Source organism: Tachyglossus aculeatus, chromosome 9 (assembly GCF_015852505.1).
Source record: "Tachyglossus aculeatus isolate mTacAcu1 chromosome 9, mTacAcu1.pri, whole genome shotgun sequence".
Lineage (NCBI taxonomy): Eukaryota > Metazoa > Chordata > Mammalia > Monotremata > Tachyglossidae > Tachyglossus > Tachyglossus aculeatus.
Window position 1 is genome coordinate 44,999,536 of NC_052074.1, and position 22,767 is coordinate 45,022,302.

General features: G+C 42.6%; 1 protein-coding gene across 4 annotated transcripts in view; it reads left to right on the plus strand.

Moving 5' to 3' along the window:
• KCNJ3 (potassium inwardly rectifying channel subfamily J member 3) overlaps positions 1-22,767 on the plus strand; it is a 125,892-nt gene that overhangs the window by 32,741 nt on the left and 70,384 nt on the right. Inside the window, exon 3 of one of the 4 annotated variants that reach the window (XM_038751313.1) lies at positions 19,038-19,121. The exons of the other annotated variants lie outside the window; for them this stretch is intronic. Coding sequence (XP_038607241.1) covers positions 19,038-19,105 — 68 coding nt within the window. The 3' untranslated portion in view covers positions 19,106-19,121. The remainder of the gene's footprint in view (positions 1-19,037; positions 19,122-22,767) is intronic. 4 annotated transcript variants of the gene reach the window in all.

Sequence of the window (22,767 nt, forward strand, 5' to 3'; positions counted from 1 at the left end):
GAACAGTGCTTTGCACATAGTAAATGCTTAATAACTGCCATTATTATTATTGTTATTAATAAATACGATTGAATGAATGAATAAATGTAAGATAATTGAATCAGACAGTCCCTCCTGTCCCACAGTGGGCTCACAATATGAGGGGGAGGGAGAACACTTATTGAATCTCCATTCTACAGGGAAGGAACTGAGGCTCAGAGAAGTTAAGTGTCTGGAAGTGGCAAAATCACATGGCAAACAAGTGGCCTAGATGAGATTAGAAGTCAGGTCTCTTGTCTCCCAAGCCAGGGCTCTTTCCACTCGACCAAGCCATATTCTTCCAAAATGATCAGTGGCACCAGTTTTTGTTAGACCATTAGATTGCAGTCTCCGTAAGTGCAGTGATCAGCACTGCAGACCTATGTACACATCTCTAAATTGTCTATCATAAATTACTTATTATTGTCTCTCTCCCCCTCTAGACTGTAAATCTGTTATGGGCAGGGGAATGCTTGCTAATTCTGTTGTATTGTACTCTCCCAAGTGCTTAGTTCAGTGTAGTGCACATAGTAAGTACTCAATCATTTCAATTGATTGATCATATCTAGAAACACTGTTATTCTCTCTCAAGTGCTTATTATAGTGCTTTGTGCACAAAAGGCAATCCATAAGCACTGATTATCGTTAAATTTACCTGACATATTAGGCAATCAGGGACAGGGGGAAATGACTATATAAAACAGAGGTAGTAGTCATCAGGGCAAGGGTCTGCTTCCCTCCTTCCCCCAACCCAGGAGGTGAAACTCATAGCCTCAAGGATTTGCTTATTCAATCTTTGTTGTCTTTCCAGCCTGTTTGCCCCTCTACATCCTTAACACTTTTAATTAAGGCCATCTGCCTCGTTATTATATTCTGTGTACCTTCTGAACCCATTGAAGAGGCTAAAGATTGTGGTTCTAGATTAAGCCCTCCCTGCCCTGACCCCAGCAGAGGGATTTGTCAAATCTGGGCTCAGGCGCTGAAATAACCAGGCTAAATAGATGTAATAGCTTCAGCTGGGAAGAGGTCAAGAAGCAAGCCTTAATAATACCTCTGAATTTTTCTAACTCATTGGTTAACCCATTTTACTGGAAAATCTGGAGCAACAGGATCATTTCCCCTTTTTAGTAAGTAAGGGTAATAAACTCCACACAGTTTTACACCTCTTTTCTCAGGATCCTAATATCTCCAATTTAAGAACTGACACTCCTCAGAAGTTGCTTAGTATGAACAAGGAAAGGAACCACTCAAAACCTTGGATTTTTTGAGCTTTTGGTTCTGAACACATCCTTCCCACTTCGTAGGTTTGCTCGAGGGTGAACAAACTGATAGGGGGCTCTCCGATCCTCCTCTTCCTATAATGAAGCTTCACATTTTTGAGGAAAAATGCATTGTTGCAATGAAGTAGAAGCATGCGATATGAAAGGCGCCTTTAAGTTTCAAATTTGGCTCAACACATTCGAGGCCATAATTCTAAACAAGCTGACTTTATGGGTAGGGCAAGGGGAAGGAACAGCATGGCCAGGTGGAAAGAACACGGGCTTGGGAGTCAGAGGACCTGGGTTCTAAACCTGACTCTGCCACTTGTGTGCTGTGTGACCTTAGGCAAGTCCCTTAAATTCTCTGTGCATCATTTTCCTCATCTGAAATGGGTATCCAATTCCCATTTTCCCTCCTACCTCGCCCATGAGCCCCACATGGGACAGGTATTGAATCTACCCCAGTGTCTAATACACTGCTTAGCACGTAGTAAGTGCTTAAGCAGCGTGACTCAGTGGAAAGAGCACGGGTTTGGGAGTCAGAGGTCATGGGTTCAAATCCCTGCTCTGCCCTTGTCAGCTGTGTAACCTTGGGCAAGCCACTTAACTTCTCTGTGCCTCAGTTACCTCATCTGTCAAATGGGGATTAAGACTGAGCGCCCCATGTGGGACAACCTGATCACCTTGTAACCCCCCAGCACTTAAAACAGTGCTTTGCACATAGTATGTGCTTAACAAATACCATTATTATTATTAAGAAATATTACAAAAGGAAGAAGGCAGAAGACTATTACCAAAATAACTGTCAACTGTTTTGTATGATCATCATCTCCTGCCCTGATGACCTAATATCTGTGTGCCTGACAAACATAAGGATTTGGTTGGATTTCTTTCAACCCAACCCCCAGCTCAAACTTACACACATCTGATCTCTGGGCAACCATGGACTACACGCTTTGGCCTCTAAGCACACCCCAAGACCATCAGAACTTACAGGACCAAGGGTGGGGTACCATTTTCAGTGGAAAACCCCATCCACAATCATGTTAGAGAAGCAGCGTGGCTCAGTGGAAAGAGCATGGGCTTTGGAGTCAGAGGTCATGGGTTTAAATCCTGGCTCCGCCAATTGTCAGCTGTGTGACTTTGGGCAAGTCACTTAACTTCTCTGTGCCTCCATTACATCATCTGTAAAATGGGGATTGACTGTGAGCCCCCCGTGGGACAACCTGATCACCTTGTAACCTCCTCAGTGCTTAGAACGGTGCTTTGCACATAGTAAGTGCTTAATAAATGCCATCATTATTATTATTATTACTATTACTCAAGGCATCCTTCCTTTCAGGTGAAATCACCTGTCGACAGCCATACTTAATGGGTCATAATGCCTCATCTAGGTCTGAAATGGGTTTTACAGAATCATCTAAATATAACGGGAGGTGGGATGGCCTAGTGGAAAGACCATGGGACTAGGAATCAGGAGACCCTAGTTCTAGTCCCAGTTCTAAATCTGTCTTCCTGTGTGACCTTGGACAATTCATTGAAACTGCTCTCTGCCTCAGTTTTCTCATCTGTAAATTGGGATTAAGATGCTTTCTAAGTTTTATGTGTCAGATAACCTTGTATCTCTTTCATGATCAGCACATAGTAAGCACTTAACTAATGCCGTTATTGTTATTTGGCTTTGATTTTCATTAAAGCATTTGCTTCCCCTTAGAAACTCCAGTTTCTTCCCTGCCATTGCCAAATTTGAAACCCCAAGCTTCAAAGCAACTACAAAATGAACTTTCCCTATAATGGGTTTTGCCTAGTAGTGAAGGGAGATTTTTTTTTCCTCATATCTTGGAGTTTGGCTGTAATCATGCAGTAAAAAATAGCTTCAAATTAGTTACTAGTTACCTGCAGTGCCAAATCTTTACTGTGGCCCACTAGAGATCTGTTTCCTCTCCATGTAAAATGTGGTGCTGTGAGCCAGTACAATTGGAAAAATTAAAAACTGGAGAACATTCTGAAGTAATTTAACATCTATTTTGTGTTTTGTTGTTGGAGGAACTAATGAATGCATTAATAATAATGATGAGCTTAGTGGCGAATACCCAGATGCACTGCTTCATGAAAGCAAATTTAGAACATGCTATGACAAATCTGCTTCACTTGGGGGAATTGTTGCAACAAAGGGGACTAGCTGAAGTTGCTGCTTTTTTGCTGTCATGTGAGGAAACAAATGATCAGGGCAGGGGCATACAAGTGGACTTTTAACCTTGTTTCTGACCAGCACATTGATGGGAGAGGGATAGAAAGAAAGTGTTGTGGAGGGGGAAAAGAGAGAAGGGGGAGAAAATGCAAGGAAAGGATGGAGGAACAGTAAACAGAAGTGAGAAGCAAGATGGAGAAGGTGAGCTCAAACTATTGGAATAGGTTGAGTCTTCTTTGCTTTTTTAAAACTAGCTTTATCGGTTATTGACTGGGGACAGCTGGAAGCAGAAGGACTAAATGTTTGCATTTGCATTACAAGGGAAAATTCACATGCCCTTCTAATTTCCCCATGCCCTTTCTTCTGAAGGCTAGAGTCAGGATGGACTATGCGGATTGGGAGTCAAGTTTATGTGATTGGCCTGTGTAAGAAAGGCATTGCCTGATGATGGTTTTATACCTGTTAGGTAGCCCATCTTGGGCTCTTGGTGAGTGACCCAAATATTAATCAGTCAGTCGAGGGTATTTACTGAGCACTCACCATGAAATAAGCACTAAGGGAGTACAATACTAGAAAGTTGGCAGATGCGATCCCTGCCTAGACTCCCCCTTCTAGAATGTGAGCCCACTGTTGGGTAGGGACCATCTCTATATGTTGCCAACTTGTAATTCCCAAGCGCTTAGTACAGTACTCTGCACACAGTAAGCGCTCAATAAATACGATTGAATGAATGAACGCCTACAAGGAGCTTGAAGTCTCTGTGTGGGTTTGAATATTCCTTGAGTGAAGAGTTCCCTGCCCTGTTCCTAGAACCCGGGCTAAAGTTGGAATTCCTGGATATCCTGCCACAGCAACACTTTAACCAACTATCAAGCAATTACTGGTATTTACTGAGTGCTTACAATGTGCTAAGCGCTTTGGGGAGTACAATGCAGTAGATTTGGCAGCCATGATTTCTGCTCTCAAGGGCTTTACTCTTCCTTCCACTTTCACTCTTGGAGCAGAATCAGCTTGAAGGAGGGAATGAAAAGGAGGATTAAAAACTTCCTCACTGATTCCATCCCCTTGGTCCTGGTCTCTCTGGTTATGAACTAGAAATAATAATAAGGCAGGAACTCATTTGATTCTTTATCCAAAATGGACCTAAATCTGGGATTGGTTTGGACCTGATAAGATTTGCCTCATCTAGCCCAATGCCCTGCACCTACTATGACCAAAATGGGGTTGAATTTAAGGAGCTTATGGAAATTCTAGAAAAACAAATCACAAGGGAAGAAATGACATTTGATTTCTTCCCGGGAAATGTGCACTATTCAACTTGATATCAACTGGCTCTGCAGAGGATTGGGCTGTGAGGCACTGCTTTGTGACTATAAAGGGATTATTAATAATAATATTATTATTATGGTATTTAAGTGCTTATTAAATGCAAGCACTGTTCTAAGTGCCGAGGTAGGTACTAGTTAATTAGGTTGGACATAGTACCTGTCCCACATGGGGCTCACAGACCTAATCCCCATTTTACAGATGAGGTAACTGAGGCACAGAGAAGTCGAATGACTTGCCCAAGGTCACACAGCAGACATTGGTGGAGCTGGGATTAGAACCCTGGTCGTTTTGACTCCAGACCCATGCTCTATCCATTGAGCCATGCTGAAGAGATGATGGAGGATATGGAAGGACCACTCTTGACCCCTAAATAGCACTCTAAAAAACAGCCAGAATTCCCTCTTCTCCTAACTTCACTAGTTCAAGCCTCCCTGTTATAATGTGTTGATATATCAAAGCCTTCTCTACTGATTTTGGGACCCTGGAATCTATCATGTATAGTCTATAATTATTCACCATTGATTTTTTAGGGATGTGGGGATTTAGTCATGCTTAATAGGTTTAATATCAATTTAATTGGGGGATTTGAGTTAGGCACACCTCCTCCAAGTCCCTTGGTGGGAAAAACTTTCTCATATTCCATAAGGAAGTTCCATGTTTCCGCTGTTTGGACCAAGCCCCCAGAGTCATGTTCATATTTTGGTCACTCTGAGGCGGTTTCTTACCTTGTACTTTGGAAAGCAACCTTGAGAAATTGTTCCCATTCCCTTTCCCTTGGCTTTGGCTGTATCAGAAACCTGGAAGAAACCTTTACTGGGGACTACAAACAGAAGTAACCTGTTTGTTAGAGGACACAGCCCCCAAATCCCCAGACTGTCATGGTCAATCATCCAGAGAAAGGCCTGATTCTTAGTAAGAAAAGAACATTCTTGGGGTGAGCTTCCCCTATGGTCTAGATCGGCTTAGAAAGCAATTGATTTAGTTGTATAGTGCACAGGGCATTGGGAGCTCTCAGTTCATTTTACAATAGTGATATTTACTTTTTGTGCCCATAAAACCCCTCAGGTAAGGTGTTCAGATATAATCTGTTTCATTCGTACAATTTCAGTTGGCTTTAGAGCTTTCGATTTCCCCAAATAAAGAACACTGGCTGTGCAGTTTATAGTTATACTACCCTTCTTGACTGCCTCTTAACGTGATTTTAAAGGAAGCTGAGGTTTGTATTGTTTTCCTAATTGGTTAGATTCCAAAGAGTTCCACAGAGGTGTTTTTGGTAGTAGGTGCTCAAAAAACAGTCAACAGACTCTACCAGAGAGCAAAAAAAAAAAAAAAAAGTGCTTTGAGGACAGGGGTCAATCAATTCTATTGAACTCTCCCAAGAACATAGTACTACGTTCAGAGAAGCAGCATCACTCAATGGAAAGAGCCCAGGCTTTGGAGTCAGAGGTCATGGGTTCAAATCCTGGCTCCACCAATTGTCAGCTGTATGACTTTGGGCAAGTCACTTAACTTCTCTGGCCCTCAGTTACCTCATCTGGAAAATGGGGAGGAAGACTGTGAGCCCCCCATGGGACAACCTGATCTCTTTGTAACCTCCCCAGTGCTTAGAACAGTGCTTTGCATATAGTGCGTAATAACTGTCATTTTATATATATATATATATGTGTATATATATATATATATATATATATACTATGCTTTGCACTGATTGATTGACCTACTGTCCCATTTCTTGGAAGTTCCTGTGATGAAATAATAATAATTAATAATATAGTATTTGTTAAAAGCTTACTCTATGCCAAGCACTGTACTAAGCACTGGGGTAGATACAGGGTAATCAGGTTGTCCCACTGGGGCGCTCAGTTATAATCCCCATTCTGCAGATGAGGTAATTGAGGCACAGAGAAGTTAAGTGACTTGCCCAAGGTCACAGAGCAGACAAGTGGCGAAGCTGAGATTAGAACCTACATCCTGTGACTCCCAAACCTGTGCTCTTGTCATTAGGCCATGCTGCTTCTCATTAGAAATTTCTCTTCTACTTCCAAAGTATTGAAAGCCACATAAAACTTTTTGGGCTTTTTTGTTTTCATTCACAGTACTTTGAATTCACTAATGTTTTGAGTGGAAAATAAGATTATTTAGTCAAAAGGAAACCCATTTTCATGAGCCTCCACATGCAAAGGAGCAGGTTTTGATAGAAATTGCAAGGCCTTGGAGTTGATCCCTGATTTAAGCCTTTCTGATATCAGCATCTGCCTCATTGGCAACCTTGCCACTCTATCAGCTGGGTGGTAGGAGGGGAAGAACCACTGGGTGCTGAGAGCGAGCACTTTGAGCATAGGAAGCATGGCCTAGTGGAAAGAACATGGGCCTGGGAGCCAAAGGACCTGGGTTCTAATCCTGCTCTGCCAATTGCTTGTTGTGTGACCTTGGGCAATCACTTAATTTCTTTGTGCCTCAGTTCTTTTGTTCTCCCTCCTACTTAGACTGTGATCCCCAAAAGGACTGTGCCCAACCTAATTAATTGAAAACTATCCCAGTGCTTAGAACAGTGTTTGACACATAGGCATTTAACAAATACCAATACAAACACAAAGGTTTTTGTGTGGGTGGGCTGCATTTTGCTCCTGAATACTGTCTGAGGATTGTGAGCACTGTGATATCTATTTTGCTGTTTCCTTTGTGTGTGTGTGTGTGTGTGTGTGTGTGTGTGTGTGTTAGCATTAGACAACAGTGGTTACATTCTGAACTCAATGAAGAAACCTTTATATAGTGACCCAACTTAAAGTTCTAAACTCATAAATTTGCCTCTGGGCACATTACACACGTCTCGCTTGGCATTTTGCTCGCTCCTCTTGCCGAGTGCCATTGTGCCGTTTATGATTGAGGGCTGGCAATTGGCAGATCATTGCAGATTTGATTTCCACATGGATTCAAAGTTAATTTTTCACAGCTTCAGAGGGCAATAAAGGTCTCTGAAGGTCATCTAGCCCATTTCTCTGCTTCTGGGCAGGATGATAGTCAGGCCATCTATGATAGATTGCAGACTTAAATATATCCAGAGGTGGAAAATCCTCATACACTACCAGAAACATAACCAGAGTCAAATCCAAATTATTATATACCAAGATTACAATAAGTCTTTGCTGTGCTGTAGGACTTGGACCTCTAATCCAGTATACATTTCTAAGTACTACTACTACTACTAATAAGAATAATGGTATTAAGGGCTTACTATATTCCAAGCACTGCACTAAATTTTGGGGACAGGTTCAAATAGCCAGGTTGTACACAGTCCCTGTCTCAAAAGGGACTTGAGTTTTAAGTAGAAGGGAGAACAGGTATTGAATACTCATTTTACTGATGAGGGAATTGAGGCACAGAGAACTTAAGCGACTTGCCTAAGGTCACACAGCAGGCAAGTGGCAGAATCGGGATTAGCATCTGGGTCCTCTGCCTCCCCATACAGCATGGCTCAATTGAAAGAGCACAGGCTTGGAAGTCATAGGTATTACTAGGCCATGGTGCTTCCTGTGAATATTTCCTGATGCTCAAGCACAGCTGAAGGCACTGCCATAATGTGAGTCATTGTGAGACATGAGATTTTAAAAATGGGCTGAAAGGCTGCAGGTGGGGTGATTATCAGTAATAAATAATTGTATTTATTGAGCACTTACTGTGTGCAGAGCACTGTACTAAGCGCTTGGGATGTACAAGTTGGCAACACAGGTCCTTTTGACTCTCAGGCCTGTGTTCTATCCACTAGGCCTCGTCTGCTATTGCATGTGTAGCAACAACATGTAAGGCTGGGTAACATAGGGGCTCATAGGACTGAAGTCTAGTGCCCTGGTTAAAGGAGAGCCCCTTCAGAACATGCCATATTATGGCCACCAACTACTGCTACAATCCTACCCAAGGCTGCCCCCGACACGGCCAGAAAAAGCACACTGCTCCCCTCCCCTCAGCCCACTGCCTGCTATGTGACTTTGGGCAAATCACTTAACTTCTCTATGCCTGTTTCCTCATCTGTAAAATGGGGATTCAGTAATGGTTCTCCCTCAGCCTGTGAGTCCAATGTGGGTCAGAAACTGTGTCTGACCTGATTATCTTTTATTTACTCCAGTGCTTAATACAAGTTCTTGGCACACAGTAAGTGCTTAACAAACCCCACTAATTTTATTATCATTTATAAGGCAGCAATAAAGTGTCTGCCTGGTGTATGGTCTTGTCATTTCTTATGAGGGACCCATAGAGACTCTATGGACACATACGTCTCTCCCAGAATGCCCCATCTCCATCTGCAATCGTGGCATGGTGTTAAAAGTTTGAATTAAGGTTCTTTGATGTCTGAGAGGAAAGAAAGGGAAATTGGGGAGGTAAAGAATATAGGGACTGAGTGGTAGGTGGTCTGTCATTTGAAAGGAGAAAGATGATAATGTGTTTTTCTAAAGGTTTGTATAAACCAATTTACAGTTGCAGTTCACAGGCTATTAAGTAAGGAGTGAATTTCACATAATGGTTCTTTAGGGAAGTCTAGCTTGTACGTGTCAGAACAAAAATCACAACCTTCAGTTGATCTAACAATTATGTTCTTTATCAGTGTGATTAGGGCTACATCTCATTCCTGCAGATCCTTTTGAAGATTTGTTTCCAATATCAACAACTGATGAAAAAGAAATCTTGTCTTCTCTCTGAAAAGTGCACATCAATGTTAAGATAGGCCATACTTAGGATAGAATGTGCACAAGGATCTGGGAATATATTGTAGTCACATTACACACTGAATCAAGAATGATCAAGAGGAATTCTCATAAGAGAGTAAGACTATGTGGACAATCATCCTATATCAGACCAATGGCTCATGCTGCCCAGAATTCTGGCTCCAACTCCCCCTTTAAGATTAAATAGAAATGAAAATTGGGAATATTTTCAGAAGAGTTTGAAGGAACATGTTTTACCTCATTCTGAGATAAGGTACAAAAACTGGTTAAGAAATCAAAGAGTTTGATGTAGCATAATTGAGTCACTGTCGTGACAGAAAGAATGGATTTTGTTTGAGTTTGTACTGTCATTTCTGAACTGGACCAGAGATTTTACCCAGGACTTCTGGGCAAGCTTGTAGGAAAGATGGGGCTGGGGTCTAAGGTCCTCAGCCTGCTCTAAACAGTTCTCAGCATCTAGTCCTTAGGAACAATCAATCAATCAATCAATCAATCGTATTTATTGAGCGCTTACTATGTGCAGAGCACTGTACTAAGCGCTTGGGAAGTACAAATTGGCAACACATAGAGACAGTCCCTACCCAACAGTGGGCTCACAGTCTAAAAGGAACAGTGCTTGGCACATAGTAAGCGCTTAACAAATACCATTATTATTATTATTATTGAGGGATGTTTGAATATCCCCTTTGCTTTCCCCTCTCTTGGTCTTTTGGCTAGGTAGGTAATTTGGGGTAGAAGGACTGGTTGAATCTCGTCTCTTGACCCTTTACAACATGGGGTGGTAGCATTGCCTAGTGGAAAGAGCATTGGAGAGGGATTTGGGAGACTAGGGCTTTAATTCCAGGTTGGTCACCTTCCCTTTGTGACCTTGAGAAAGTCCCTTGATCTCTCTGCATGCTCGTCCTATCCCTCAGATTGTGAGCCTTTATAAATGCTATTATTATTATTGTTTTTGTTGTCACCAATCTCTGTAAGAACATCTTGAACCAAGTTTAACATGAATGTACTAAATGTCTCTTGTTCTCTAACACAATTTCTATTGAGTGAACAGCTGGACGGACTGACATTTTCCAATGCTTTGGGAGGTTTAGCATGTAATCCTATACCAGGGACCAAATAATAACCCAGCGTGATTGTTAAATGCATTAATGCCAGTTAGTTCCTGGAGTTGGGTTAAAAATCTGTTTCTTTTCAGACCAGTTTTATATGACAGCCAAGTGTTTGGTGGAGGGAAATCTCCAAACTAACAAGGTTGGTCATGGAAATTGATAGCAAGCAAGTGAAATCAATAAAACAATATGGGGACTTAATACATATTTAATGGAGATTAATAGTCAGGCTGTGACTCTTAGCTTTACAGATGTTTGGAAATAGTACACCCATGATTCTCTGGAGGCCCCAGACCGAGACCAATATGAAAGATTTGGATTAGGTCAGGGACTGTAATTATCCATTGTGCCCATAAAGCTGTATTAGCTAGAGACCTGGGTTTACCAAGTTAGTTTGAGTTCCTACTGCATTGGCTTTGAACTCAGCAAATATCTTCTTTCTGATCCCTTCATGTTTAAAATAGGTTACCTCTTGATGGCAACTGGATACCAAAGCTACAGGAGTGATGCAATTGGAATTATAAGCCACTGAGTATACTTGGTTCCCAGGCTGGAAAATCAGAGCATGGACCAAGCTGTTCTGAGTCTGACCAATTAGTTCATCTTACCCAGTCTTCTGTTTCCAAAAAAGCAACTGATGCTTGAAGCTTGGTTGCTCTCCTGGACTAACCAGTGTGTACTATGTGCAGAGCACTGTACTAAGCACTTGGGAAAATATAATACAACAAAGTTGACAGATGCAGTTTCTGCCAGTAAGTAGCTTATAGTCTACAGGATATTCAAACCTTTAGGTGTTAGAGATTTTTCAGGGGTGACAGATGGCATCAAATTGGCTGGACTAAAGTCAGGTTGGCCCCAAATTGCAGCCTCCACTTCCATTTTTTTTTTCACTTTTTGGGGGTATTTTTTAAGCACTTACTATGTGCCAAGGAAGCACTGGGAGAGATTTGTTAATTAGGTTGGACAGAGTCCATGTCCCACATGGAGCTTATAGTCATAATCCCCATTTTACAGATGAGGAAACTGAGGCACAGAGAAGTTGCCTAAGGTCACACAGAAGACAAGTTGGCAGAGCTGGGATTGGAATCCAGGCCCTTTAGCTCCCAAGTCCGTCTCTCTCCCTTAGGCCATGCTGATGAAAGTATTATCTTCTGGGGGTGCATGGGCTGTATCCTGTTTGAAAAAGATTCAGTACCCCATTGATGGATTGATTGGATTTAACTTAATTACTTGAACTGTTCCCGGGAAGGCTGAGGTTTCTGTAATAATAACTGTAGCTCCGGTTCTGACTACTGTTGGACAGTCAACCATGAGGAGCCTGAAATTCTGCTCCTCTACTGCTCTTTGTTTTACATCTTTGTCATCTAAGCATTTTGTTTCATCTCTCATTGTGTGTCTTTCTCCAGTCCAGCCACAAAATAATTTATCAGTAAGTGAGAAATAGAAAGGAGAGATGAGTAGAGGAATAAGTACTTAAATATCGTATGTAAATTGATGTGTACAAAAGTGCTGTGGGTTGCTGTAATGCTTAAGTGTTGTTGAGGTATACAGGAGAATAATGGTTGCCAATAGTTGCCCATTCCACTCCATATTAAACAGAAACTATTCACCATCAACTTTGACACGTTCCCTCTTACAAACCATCCCGCCCACTTTGTTCTGTTAAGTGCTTACTGTGTGCCAGGCACTGTACTAAGCGCTGGGGTGAATACAAGCAAATCGGGTTGGACACAGTCCCTGTCCCAAGTAGGGCTCACAGTCTCAATCCTCATTTTACAGATAAGGAAACTGAGGCCCAGTGAAGTGACTTGACCAAGGTCACACAGCAGACAAGTGACAGAGCAGGGACTAACCTGTTAATGAAACCAACATATCCATTGGGCCTCACTGTGCCTGCCTCTCCCTCCCTTATGCTTGGAAATCCCTCCCCCTTCACCTCAGGCAGAACTTTTTCCCCCTTCTTCAAAGCCCTTCTGAAATCCCACTGACTCCAGGCAGTCTTTCCTGATTAATCTCATCTCCCCACCCTATTCACCTTTCCCAACTGCTGCTTGAGCTCTTCTGCCTTATCAATCACTAAATCAATGGTATTTATTGAACACTTCCTGTGTGCAGAGCTTGGAGGAGTAAAGTATAGCAGAGTTGGTACTGCACAAGTGCTTGGTACAGTGCTTTGCACACAGTAAGCACTCAATAAGTACGATTGAATGGTAGGCATGTGTCCTGCCAACAAGGAGCTGGCAGTCTTGAGGGCTGGGTACTCATGCATCCTTGAAATGATAATGATGGTCTTTAAGCGCTTACTATGTGCCAAGTGCTGAGCACTGTAGGTACATATCTTTATACTCTTATTGCTTCCTTCTCTTTAAATTATCATCATGGAATAGATTAAGTACTTGCTAAGTGCCAAGCATTGTACCATGCACTGAGGCAGATAGAAGATGATCATTTTGGACATAGTCCCTGTCCCACATGGTTCTCACAGTCTAAGGGGGAGGAAGAATCTCTTGCTTCCAGCATAGGTTCCCAGAGTAGGGCTGGGATCTGGTTCTGCTAATTTTGATGTTCTCTACCAAACTCTGACAGCAGTGCTCAGATACAGAAGAGGCGCTCTAAATACTACTGATTGATTACACCAAGAAAAGAAAATTAGCCAGCCAAAGCACATTTTTAGGGGTAGCTCCCTCCCACCACTCTAGTGATCTAGAGGTTTTGTTACCCCGTAAATTTGGTTTGAGATTCTAAATGCTTGACTGAGGCTTGATTTTTAAATTTCATATTTGAAGTCACAGACCTGTTTGGGGTAATAGGGTTTGTTTCTGAAAGAAACCATATAAACCATAGCCCATTAGAAGCTACAGTGAACCCAGAGTAATGGTAATCTTGACAAATTTGAAAGTGATAGGAAACAGGGTGAGGTCATTTTGTTCTATAGTTTGGGCCCTTGTAGGACAGCAAGTGACAAAGCTGCTGATTTTTGTATTTGTGAACAGCAGAGCAGTGTAATGCGTGCAGTGCATCTTTCTGGAATAATGCAGAGCATTAGAAAAGCTGATTCCAACAGTTTTTCATCTCAGAAGAATGTGAAAATAAAGCTTAAAAAGCAATTTCCTCCGCAAATGTAGATTACTTTTGTGTGTGCGTGTCTTTACACACTTGGCTTTCATCTTCTTAAAAGACTGAAATATTGATTAAGTGGTGGGAGGATCAGATTTTTGTAGTTTTGTCTCAATCTCTGTTATTTTGACTGACGGTATGAAGTGACATGCTCAGTACTGCAGCAAGCACAGCATTTCAGGCTCATTAATGGTGACAGATATAGAGAAGCCCAAGGTTTCTTGGGCTCAGTCCTCCTGATCTGTTTCCCCCGCCTTCAAGCAGAGAGTGCAGTGTTTGCAAGAATTTTCACATTCTGCATAACTAAGTGCCTCTGGCGAGCTTCCTTTGAAACTCTCTGCATCCCAGAGGTGGGATTCTTCTTTCTTTGCTAGTGAAGATTCAAAGAAATGTCGGATGCATCTTAGGCTGGTAGGAGGGAGGGAGGGAAACACAAGCACACACACTGAGAAAGAGACAAGGTTGGAGGAGAGAGGGAAAGGTCAATGTGTCTACCAATTCTGTTACATTGTACTCTCCCACGGGCTTAGCATAGTCAGTTACGGGTCTCACCCACCATTTTCCGTCTTCTAGATGTGTCTGAGGCTAAATCCAAGGGATCTCGTCCACCTAGATAGCCAGATGAAGGCTAGTATTTCCAGGCTCAAAACCTCACTCTGAGATTTCTGAACCGCTAGCCCATGAAACCTAGAGAGTCCCTAGCCTGTTGTTCATCTGAAAGTGTTCTCAGCCCCAGAGCTCTGTTGGCTTGCTTAGAATCCATGCTCCTGGGGTTTGACAGAGAGCTGGGGTTTTCAGAAGAACATGTTGAGGAGAGGAAGCTAGAGCTGCTGCATCTTCTCCCTGGGTACATCATCTTTAGCCTTCTTGTAGAGGGAAGGTTGGGGGTTTCGTTCTGTGGCAGCCTTCTGTGTATCTTCTTAGTTCTCTCTCCCATCTTTTTGTCCATCCCTCTTTCACCTTCCCCTATTCTCCTCCATTATTTCCTATCTCCCCTTCCCTCTCTCCACTTTCCCCAGCCCCTTTCATTTCTCTCCTTTTCCTCTCCCCCTCCTTTTGCCTCTCTCTTTGCCCCTCCCTTCACCTCCTGTTAAAATGGCCAAGGGGCAGGCTGAAATCTGAAAGAGTGAAAGAGCCATCTATCAGACCATCAGATGATGATGATGATGATGATGGCATTTATTAAGCACTTACTATGTGCAAAGCACTGTTCTAAGTGCTGGGGAGGTTACAAGGTGAGCAGGCTGTCCCACAGGGGGCTCACAGTCTTAATCCCCATTTTACAGAAGAGGGAACTAAGGCCCAGAGAAGTTGAGTGCCTTGCCCAAAGTGACACAGCTGACAATTGGCAGAGCCAGGATGTGAACCCACAACCTCTGACTCCAAAGCCCATGCTCTTTCCATTGAGCTACGCTGCTTCTCTAATGCATCAGATACCCAGAGGCCTCCAACCCCAGCTAATGGAGGGTGGCAGTGTGAGAGGAAGGGGAGGAGGGTGTGGAGAGGGGTAGGTGGCTATCCTAGAGGAGAAGCACAGTTTTCTCCTTTCTTTCCTTTGTCATGAAGTAATTTGATGATTAAAATAAGGAGGGAATGTAGAGGAAATGTCCCAGTTAACACCACCCCTGCCATCCTTTTCCCCAAAACGCTCTTCTAAAAGCAGGCTAGCATATCCACACTACCCCTAAACCAGCAGTCATAAACTGAGTTCCTAAGGATTCATCTGTCTGTTTGAACAAAAAGTTGAATTAGTGTGGTTTATTTTTAACTCCCCATTTTATGAAGTGCGCTCTCAGCCCAAATTGGTATGTGGCAGATAGTGTATCAAAGATATTCTGTGAATCCAGATAATGTCCTTTTATCACTGAGCTGTAGTTCCAAGAGCTCTGTGAGCCTTGCTTTCCTTTCCCAAGGACACCCAAGGGAAAGCCCAACAAAGCAAATCAGTCTCAGACCGCCTTCAAAAATGTGCCTGAAAGTGGCCAGAGAGTTCACATCACAAACACCCTGAGCCTGATGGTCTGTAGTGATCTGTTGAATTGTCTGTTGGATGCCCATTCACTGTGAGTCTGGGTGGGGAGAGGAGGAGAATATTGGAGCAGACCATCTTTCTCAGTTGCCTCAGCTAATTGGTCCTGAGATGGGGTAGAGGCAGGAAATTGATGGGGGTGAGAAGGGGGAGAGCCCAGGTACCATCAATACATCACTGGTATTTATTAAACTCCTACTCTGTGTGGAGCACTGTACTTAACACTTGGGAGAGCACAATGCAGCTGCAGGACTTTTTCCTATAAAATAATCCCAGAACTATTGAATTCTGGGCCCAAATCTGGCTGGAAGGTTTAGGGAAGAGTTGAGGGAGGGAGAGAGAGAAGAAACTAGGAGCTGGGGGAGGTGGGGAGAACTCAGCTCATTGATGTTGTGCATGTTAATAGGGCTTAAAGATCACTCCTTAATCATGCCACATTGAGTTTTATTCTGTCTCCCTCTTTCTCAATAGGTACATGTGGCTATATTAATCTGTCAGTCTAGTCCATTTCTTTTTAGAGACAGTGGTTATTGCAGCTTTTATTCAAAGAGAAATCTGTTGGAGTAGTTCTCTTCAACTTGATGAATCACCCTGTCCTGTGACATGACATAAACTATGTACTAAAGATAAATTATGAATGGTACCAAGGAAGAATGTTGCTTCTTGAAAAACAAGATTGATTTTGAGAACCCCTCAAGGTCACCCAGAAAGGATAGGGAAAGCACCATTTAAAAAAAGTTACAAAAATAGATCTAGACTAGAAGGGAAGCACGAGGGAAATGGTGAGATCCGAGGGAGGTGAGGAGAACAGGAAATCCACAGATTCCTTGGTGTTTGGGTTGTGGAGGGCTAGGGGGAGGTATTCACCTTAGAGAGGGAGAGGTTAACTTTAAGAAGCTTGTGAAAGAGATCATGCTCGTGACTAATGGGTGTCCTGACGTAGTGAAATTCAGTTCTCTGGTGCGTAACTATTTTATCCACTTGAATGCATGCAAGATAGTATCCTAGCATCTCCTCAAAGCTTGCTGAAATGTTCATTCATGTGTCTGTGAATATGGGCTGATTCATTTGATTTCACTCTTGTAGTTCAAATAGATGTTGAGTAGTGACTGCCACAATTTTTACTTGATAAATGAAGCATGTTGTTTTACCTTAACAGTTTCCTCTTCAGTTTCAGATTCCACATAAACATCCGCATATTTGAGCTAGGCTTAGCCTCTCTTTGGCTGACAATGCCAAAGGGAGTTTGATACTATCATCACTGTTCCTTTAGGGCAATAATAATAACAAGGTTAATAATTGTAGTGTTTAAATTCTTACTATGTGCTGAAGACTGTACTGAGCGCTGGGGTAGATATAAGATAATCGGGTTCCACATGGGGCTCTCCGTCTAAGTAGAAGGGAGAACAGGTATTTAATCCTCATTGAGGGCATGTTGCTTCCCATTTACGCCATGCTACTTTTGGTACATGGATGTTGGCCTGATTTGGGGGAACACTGTCAACTGTGCTGTTGTTCTTTGGTCTTTAAATTTTTCTCAAAAACCTCTTCTGATTGAGTTGTTTTCCAAGAGCCAGAGAAATGCGGTGGAGTGGGCTCTAGTCACATGCAGCAGGATGGAGTAGAGAAGCAGCATGGCATACTGGATAGAGCACAGGCCTGGGAATCAGAAGGTCATGGGTTCTAATCCTGGCTCTGCCACTTGTCTGCTGTGAGACCGTGGGTAAGTCACTTCACTTTTCTATGCCTCTGTTACCTCATCTGTAAAATGGGGATTGAGGCTGTGGGACAGGGACTGAATTGCTTGCATCCACCCAGGGCTTAATACAGTGCCTGGCCCAGAGTAAGCGCTTAACAAATAGTATTTTAAAAAATCCCACATCTTGCCGGTATCAAGAAGAGTTAGGTCCTCCTGTTTCCAGGGATAAAATCCCCAGATCCCCAGCTAGTGAAGTGGTATCAATAGCAACTTTTGCTGTGAAGGGCGTATGTCAGCTAAAGGTGTCCAGTGTCAGGTTGAACTCAGTCCCTGTCATGCATGGGGCTCACTGTCTTAATCCCCATTTCACAGATAAGGTAACTGAGGCACAGAGAAGGGAAGTGACTTGCCCAAAGTCACACAGCAGATAAGTCGCAGAGACAGGATCGGAACCCAACTTCTAAATTCTCCAGCAATACTGCTCAAGGGCCAAGGGTCAGTTAAATTGCTTAGATGTTTTTCAGGTGACACTATTAAAAAAAAATCACAGCCAGAACAACCTTCAGGGGGCAAAATGATATACTCTACTTGTCTGTCTCCCCCACAAGTCTCTCTCTAATGAATCCCTTTCAAGTAACTATGGTATTGGGGTGATTTACATGCTGAAAGGTCATATCATTCAGTTAGTCTTCTTCCTTTCATTCCTGGACTTCTTGCATTTTCTATTTCAGCTATGTAGAGCAAACAGAGAGGAGAATCACTGTCTCCCTAGTCGCTTTTTGGTTCGCTACTTCAAGATCAGTGTGGGGTGATAAGGAGGTCTCTTGAATTCTCCTATATGCTTCCTTCCTTGGGTATTAAACGGACCACCTAATAAGGACCATGAAAGCCACCTTTATTTTTTTAGAGATGGGAAAAGTCCCATCGCCCCCGAGAAGGGGTGGAGCAAAGAGGAGATGCAGTAGTAGTAGTACGGGTTTATGTGCCTTTGTCAGGAGAGAAGCTGGTTTTCTCCAGACTTCACCAGAGAACGTCTGAAACAAGAGGCAGCATTCCCTTCTGGGTAGATCCCAGATCTGGGAGTCAGAGGACTGGGAATCTAATCTGACTCCACCACTCGTCTGCTGTGTGATCTTGGGCAAGTCACTTAACTTCTCTGTGCCTGTTACCTCACCTGCATAATGGGCATTAAGATGGCGAGTGCCACATGGGACAAGGACTGGGTCCAACTTGATTAGCTTGTATTTACTGCAGTGCTTAGTACAGTGCCTGGCACATACTTTTTAACAGACACCACCTTTTTTTTTCCCCAGAGCTTTATACAGTGCCTGGCACATAGTAAACACTTCCATACCATAAAAAAACAACAAACCTGCCCTTGGTTGAATTTGAATCTCACCTTTAATTACTCATGCATTTCTCATGCATACTATTTGAGGCATTTCGAAGGTTATTAAATTGGTTGCATCTGCACTATTAAATAGTAACATACTGTCTACTGAGAATGTCACTGTTGTCATTAAAAGGCATAATTTATTTATTGCACTATCATTTTTCCTTCCCAGCTCTGACAGAAATGGGAAATATTATTTTAGTGCATCTGTGCAAATCCATAAATCACCCAACAGATTAAAGCCATATTGCATGAAGTAAGTTTTTTCTACTCTCTTTCCCCAGCTCTACTGCTGGTCTACGTGGTATGTCAGGTGTATGTTTCTGATAAAGCAGTGTATGAATATGCAAGGGTTTGGGGGGGTAAAGAATCCCCCTATCTTAAACTCCTCACTCTGGAATGCCCCTTTATTCATCATTTACTAAAAGCTCAGTGACAGCTATCCATTCAGAGGGAAGCACTGCATAGAGACACAGCCGTCACGGTCAGCTTCAATAAAATATTTCAGCTGGAAACTCAATGCGGCAGAACTTGCTGGTTTGAAACAAAAGTTGGTAGGAAAGGGCTAATGTGGCTCTCTTGTTCAGAAAATCATCCCTAAGCATGCATGTACTCGTTGTGGCTAGGAAAGGTGTCTACCAATTCTGTTAAATTCATTCAATCATATTTATTGACCACTTACTGTGTGCAGAGCACTGTACTAAGCATTTGGAAAATACAATATAGCAATAAAGAGAAACAGTCCCTGTCCAGAACGGAGTCTAGAGGATGGGCTCACAGTGAGGTAGGAGGGGTAACAGGTATTGAATTTCCATTTTGCATAGGGGGAACTGAGGCACAGAGAAGTTGAATAGCTAGCCCAAGGTCCCACTGCAGGTAAGTGAAAGAGCCAAAATTAGAACCCAGGTCCTCTGATTCCCAGGCCTGGGTGGTCTTTCCACTAGCCTATGCTGCTTCCCAATGTGAGTGAGGGGATGGAGGCAGGAGGGTTCAGAGGGAGGTAGTTAGGAGGTCGGTCTTGGGGGGAATAAAGAGAACAGGGTAGAGAGCAGTGGGTGAAGATATCAAGGCTGTAAGGTGGTATGCATCAATGGAGAACCTTGAGGACAATTTTAAAGAATTTTTGCTTATGATGGGGATCCCGTGGAGAGTTTTGAGGAGGGTAGAGAGGTGTGCTAAGCAACACTTCAGAAGATAAACCTTGCATCAGGGTAGTGTACCAATTGGAGATGGGAGAGTCTGGAGACAAGGAGACCGGCGAGGATGCTGAAGCAATCACCTAGTAACATAGTAGAATTAACGTGGGTTTGGGAGTGAGAGAACCTGGGTTCTAATTCCGGCTCCATCACCTGCCTGCTGTGTGACAGTAGGAAAGTCACTTCACTTCTCTGGGCCTCGGTTTTCTTATCTATAAAATGGGGATTTGAGATTTGGTCTCCCTCCAACCTAGACTGTGACTCCCATGTGGGACAGGGACTGTATCTGATCTGATGATCTTGTACCCACCCCAGCACTTAATACAGTGCATGGCAAATAGTGAGTGCATGCCAAATACCACAGTGATTATAATGGAGCTGAAAAGGGTACAAAGAGGAACAATCAAATGAACTTGGGAGTTAGAGAAGCATCTGAATGAGGAAAAACTGGGAAGGTTTTGGAACCCTCTGTTTTGGGAGAACCTGATTGGAGTTTTTAAAATGATGTCCAAGATGAGTAACGGAACTACTGAGCACTAGAGACTGTCGTCCAATACCATGTAGAAGCTTGAACTGTATTTTTTCCCATAGAACTGAAATGATTAAACTGCTCATTACAGCATATTTGTAGATAGACCTGTTAATGGGGAAACATGTTATCATTGGTTGAAATATTAATGGTGAGGTAACAGACACTTTTGATGTGTTGTCTGAATCAGTTGGAAACACTATAATTAACAGTTGATGGGAGCCAACAACCGAAGTTCCAATTAGTTTTAATTAAGCAAAGTGTTAAAGAAATTCCCAAATATGTGGGGAAGATGGTGATTTCTGGACTAACAGCAGAGGTAGTGTGGAATCTATACATATATTTTTTTTTACTAGGATTAAAAGAAACAAGAAGTGTGTCTATCCAGATTCTTCTAAAATAATAGTAATCATTCCATTTAATTTTTAATTAATTCTTTATTCACTGCTTCCTTTTCTCTTTACTTCTGCCTATGAGATTTTTCTTTGCCAAAACAACAGTTTTTATAAGCACATCCAATTTTTCTAAGCAGCGTGGCTCAGTGGAAAGAGCATGGGCTTGGGAGCCAGAGATCATGGGTTCTAATCCCAGCTCCGCCACATGTCTGTTCTGTGGCCTTGGGCAAGTCACTTAACTTCTCTGAGCCTCAGTTCCCTCATCTGTAAAATGGGGATTAAGACTGTGAGCCCCACATGGGACAACCTGATCACCTTGTATCCCCCCCACCCCCAGCTCTTAGAACAGTGCTTTGCACATAGTAAGTGCTTAACAAATGCTATTATTATTATTATTATCTTTCATCACTTTCCTTGTCTCCCTTTCCCCACTCCTCTTCCCCAAGCAACAACACACCCATCCGAATATGACACATTCATCCTATAAAGAAGCTACCAAGTGACAAGCAATTTCCTCTCATTTGGTCTGAACCTGAAAGATTAGCAGCATCGCAAATTAATCAAAGTGATTCATAATTCACTTTCTTATAAAGGACTTTAGAGGTTTTACCGTGTTAAGTTTCCATTACCTTTCACCTGGAACATACAATAAAATCTAACCACAAAATGTCCTTAGTTTACCTCCAATTCCTTGTATCTTCTCATATGATGAATAACATCAATTCAATCCAGAACCAATTATCAAATGAAATGGATAGAAACAGACATCATCTTCATTGAGAAATCTGATTTGAAAATCATTTTTTTCTTTAAGAGCAATAAGCCACGTTTAATTTGAGATTGCTGATCTTATACAATAGAAGATAGGTCTTTTAGAGTAAAACATATAAGACATAACTGGGAAGCATAATCATTATTAGCTTGCCTTTATACGGAAATTTTAGAGCCTGAAATTTGTAGTACTAATGGAGCTAAAGAGGTTTGCCCATTATTTCAGTGTAATTCCCAAACCTGACAAGTACAAGGAAACTTTATTACTCTGCAATAGGGAGGTAATGGTTTTGAGGTGTTTTGGGGGGTTTTTTTTCCTCTGCAGTGGGACTAAGTAGACAGTTTTGGAAGGGCTGCTTCAATATGCTACTAAATTGAACCCTGTTATTCAGAATGTTCATTTAGGTTCCAAAATTCTGGCTTTGCATCCTTGGAGGAGCTGGCCCTTCTAGAAGGATTTGTTTTGCATCATTTATCTTTATAAGCTCCTGGTAGAATTGGTGGGGTATGGATCCATCTCCTCGGGAAACAGATGGAGGAAACAGTCACAGTGTGTTCATATAGTCATCAACAAAAGTCTTTTTTATGGGTCCTTCTGGGCAAGGGACCCTACTGACTTTAGGCCGGAGTAAGCTCAATAGCCACAGACTCTGTCCTGCTGGTCTTACATCACCACGATCTGCCTTTCCTCTCCATCCAAACCACTACCCTGCTGGTTCAATCTCTCATCCTATCCTGACTGGATTACTGCATCAGCCTCCTCTCTGATCTCCCATCCTCCTGTCTCTCCCCACTTCAATCTATACTTCACGCTGCTGCCTGGATCATCTTTGTGCAGAAATGTTCTGGGTGTGTTACTCCCCTCCTCAGAAATCTCCAGTGGCTACCAATCAACCTACACATCAGGCAAAAACTCCTCACTCTCGGCTTCAAGGCTGTCCATCACCTCGCCCCCTCCTACCTCACCTCCCTTCTTTCCTTCTACAGCCCAGCCCGCACCGTCCGCTCCTC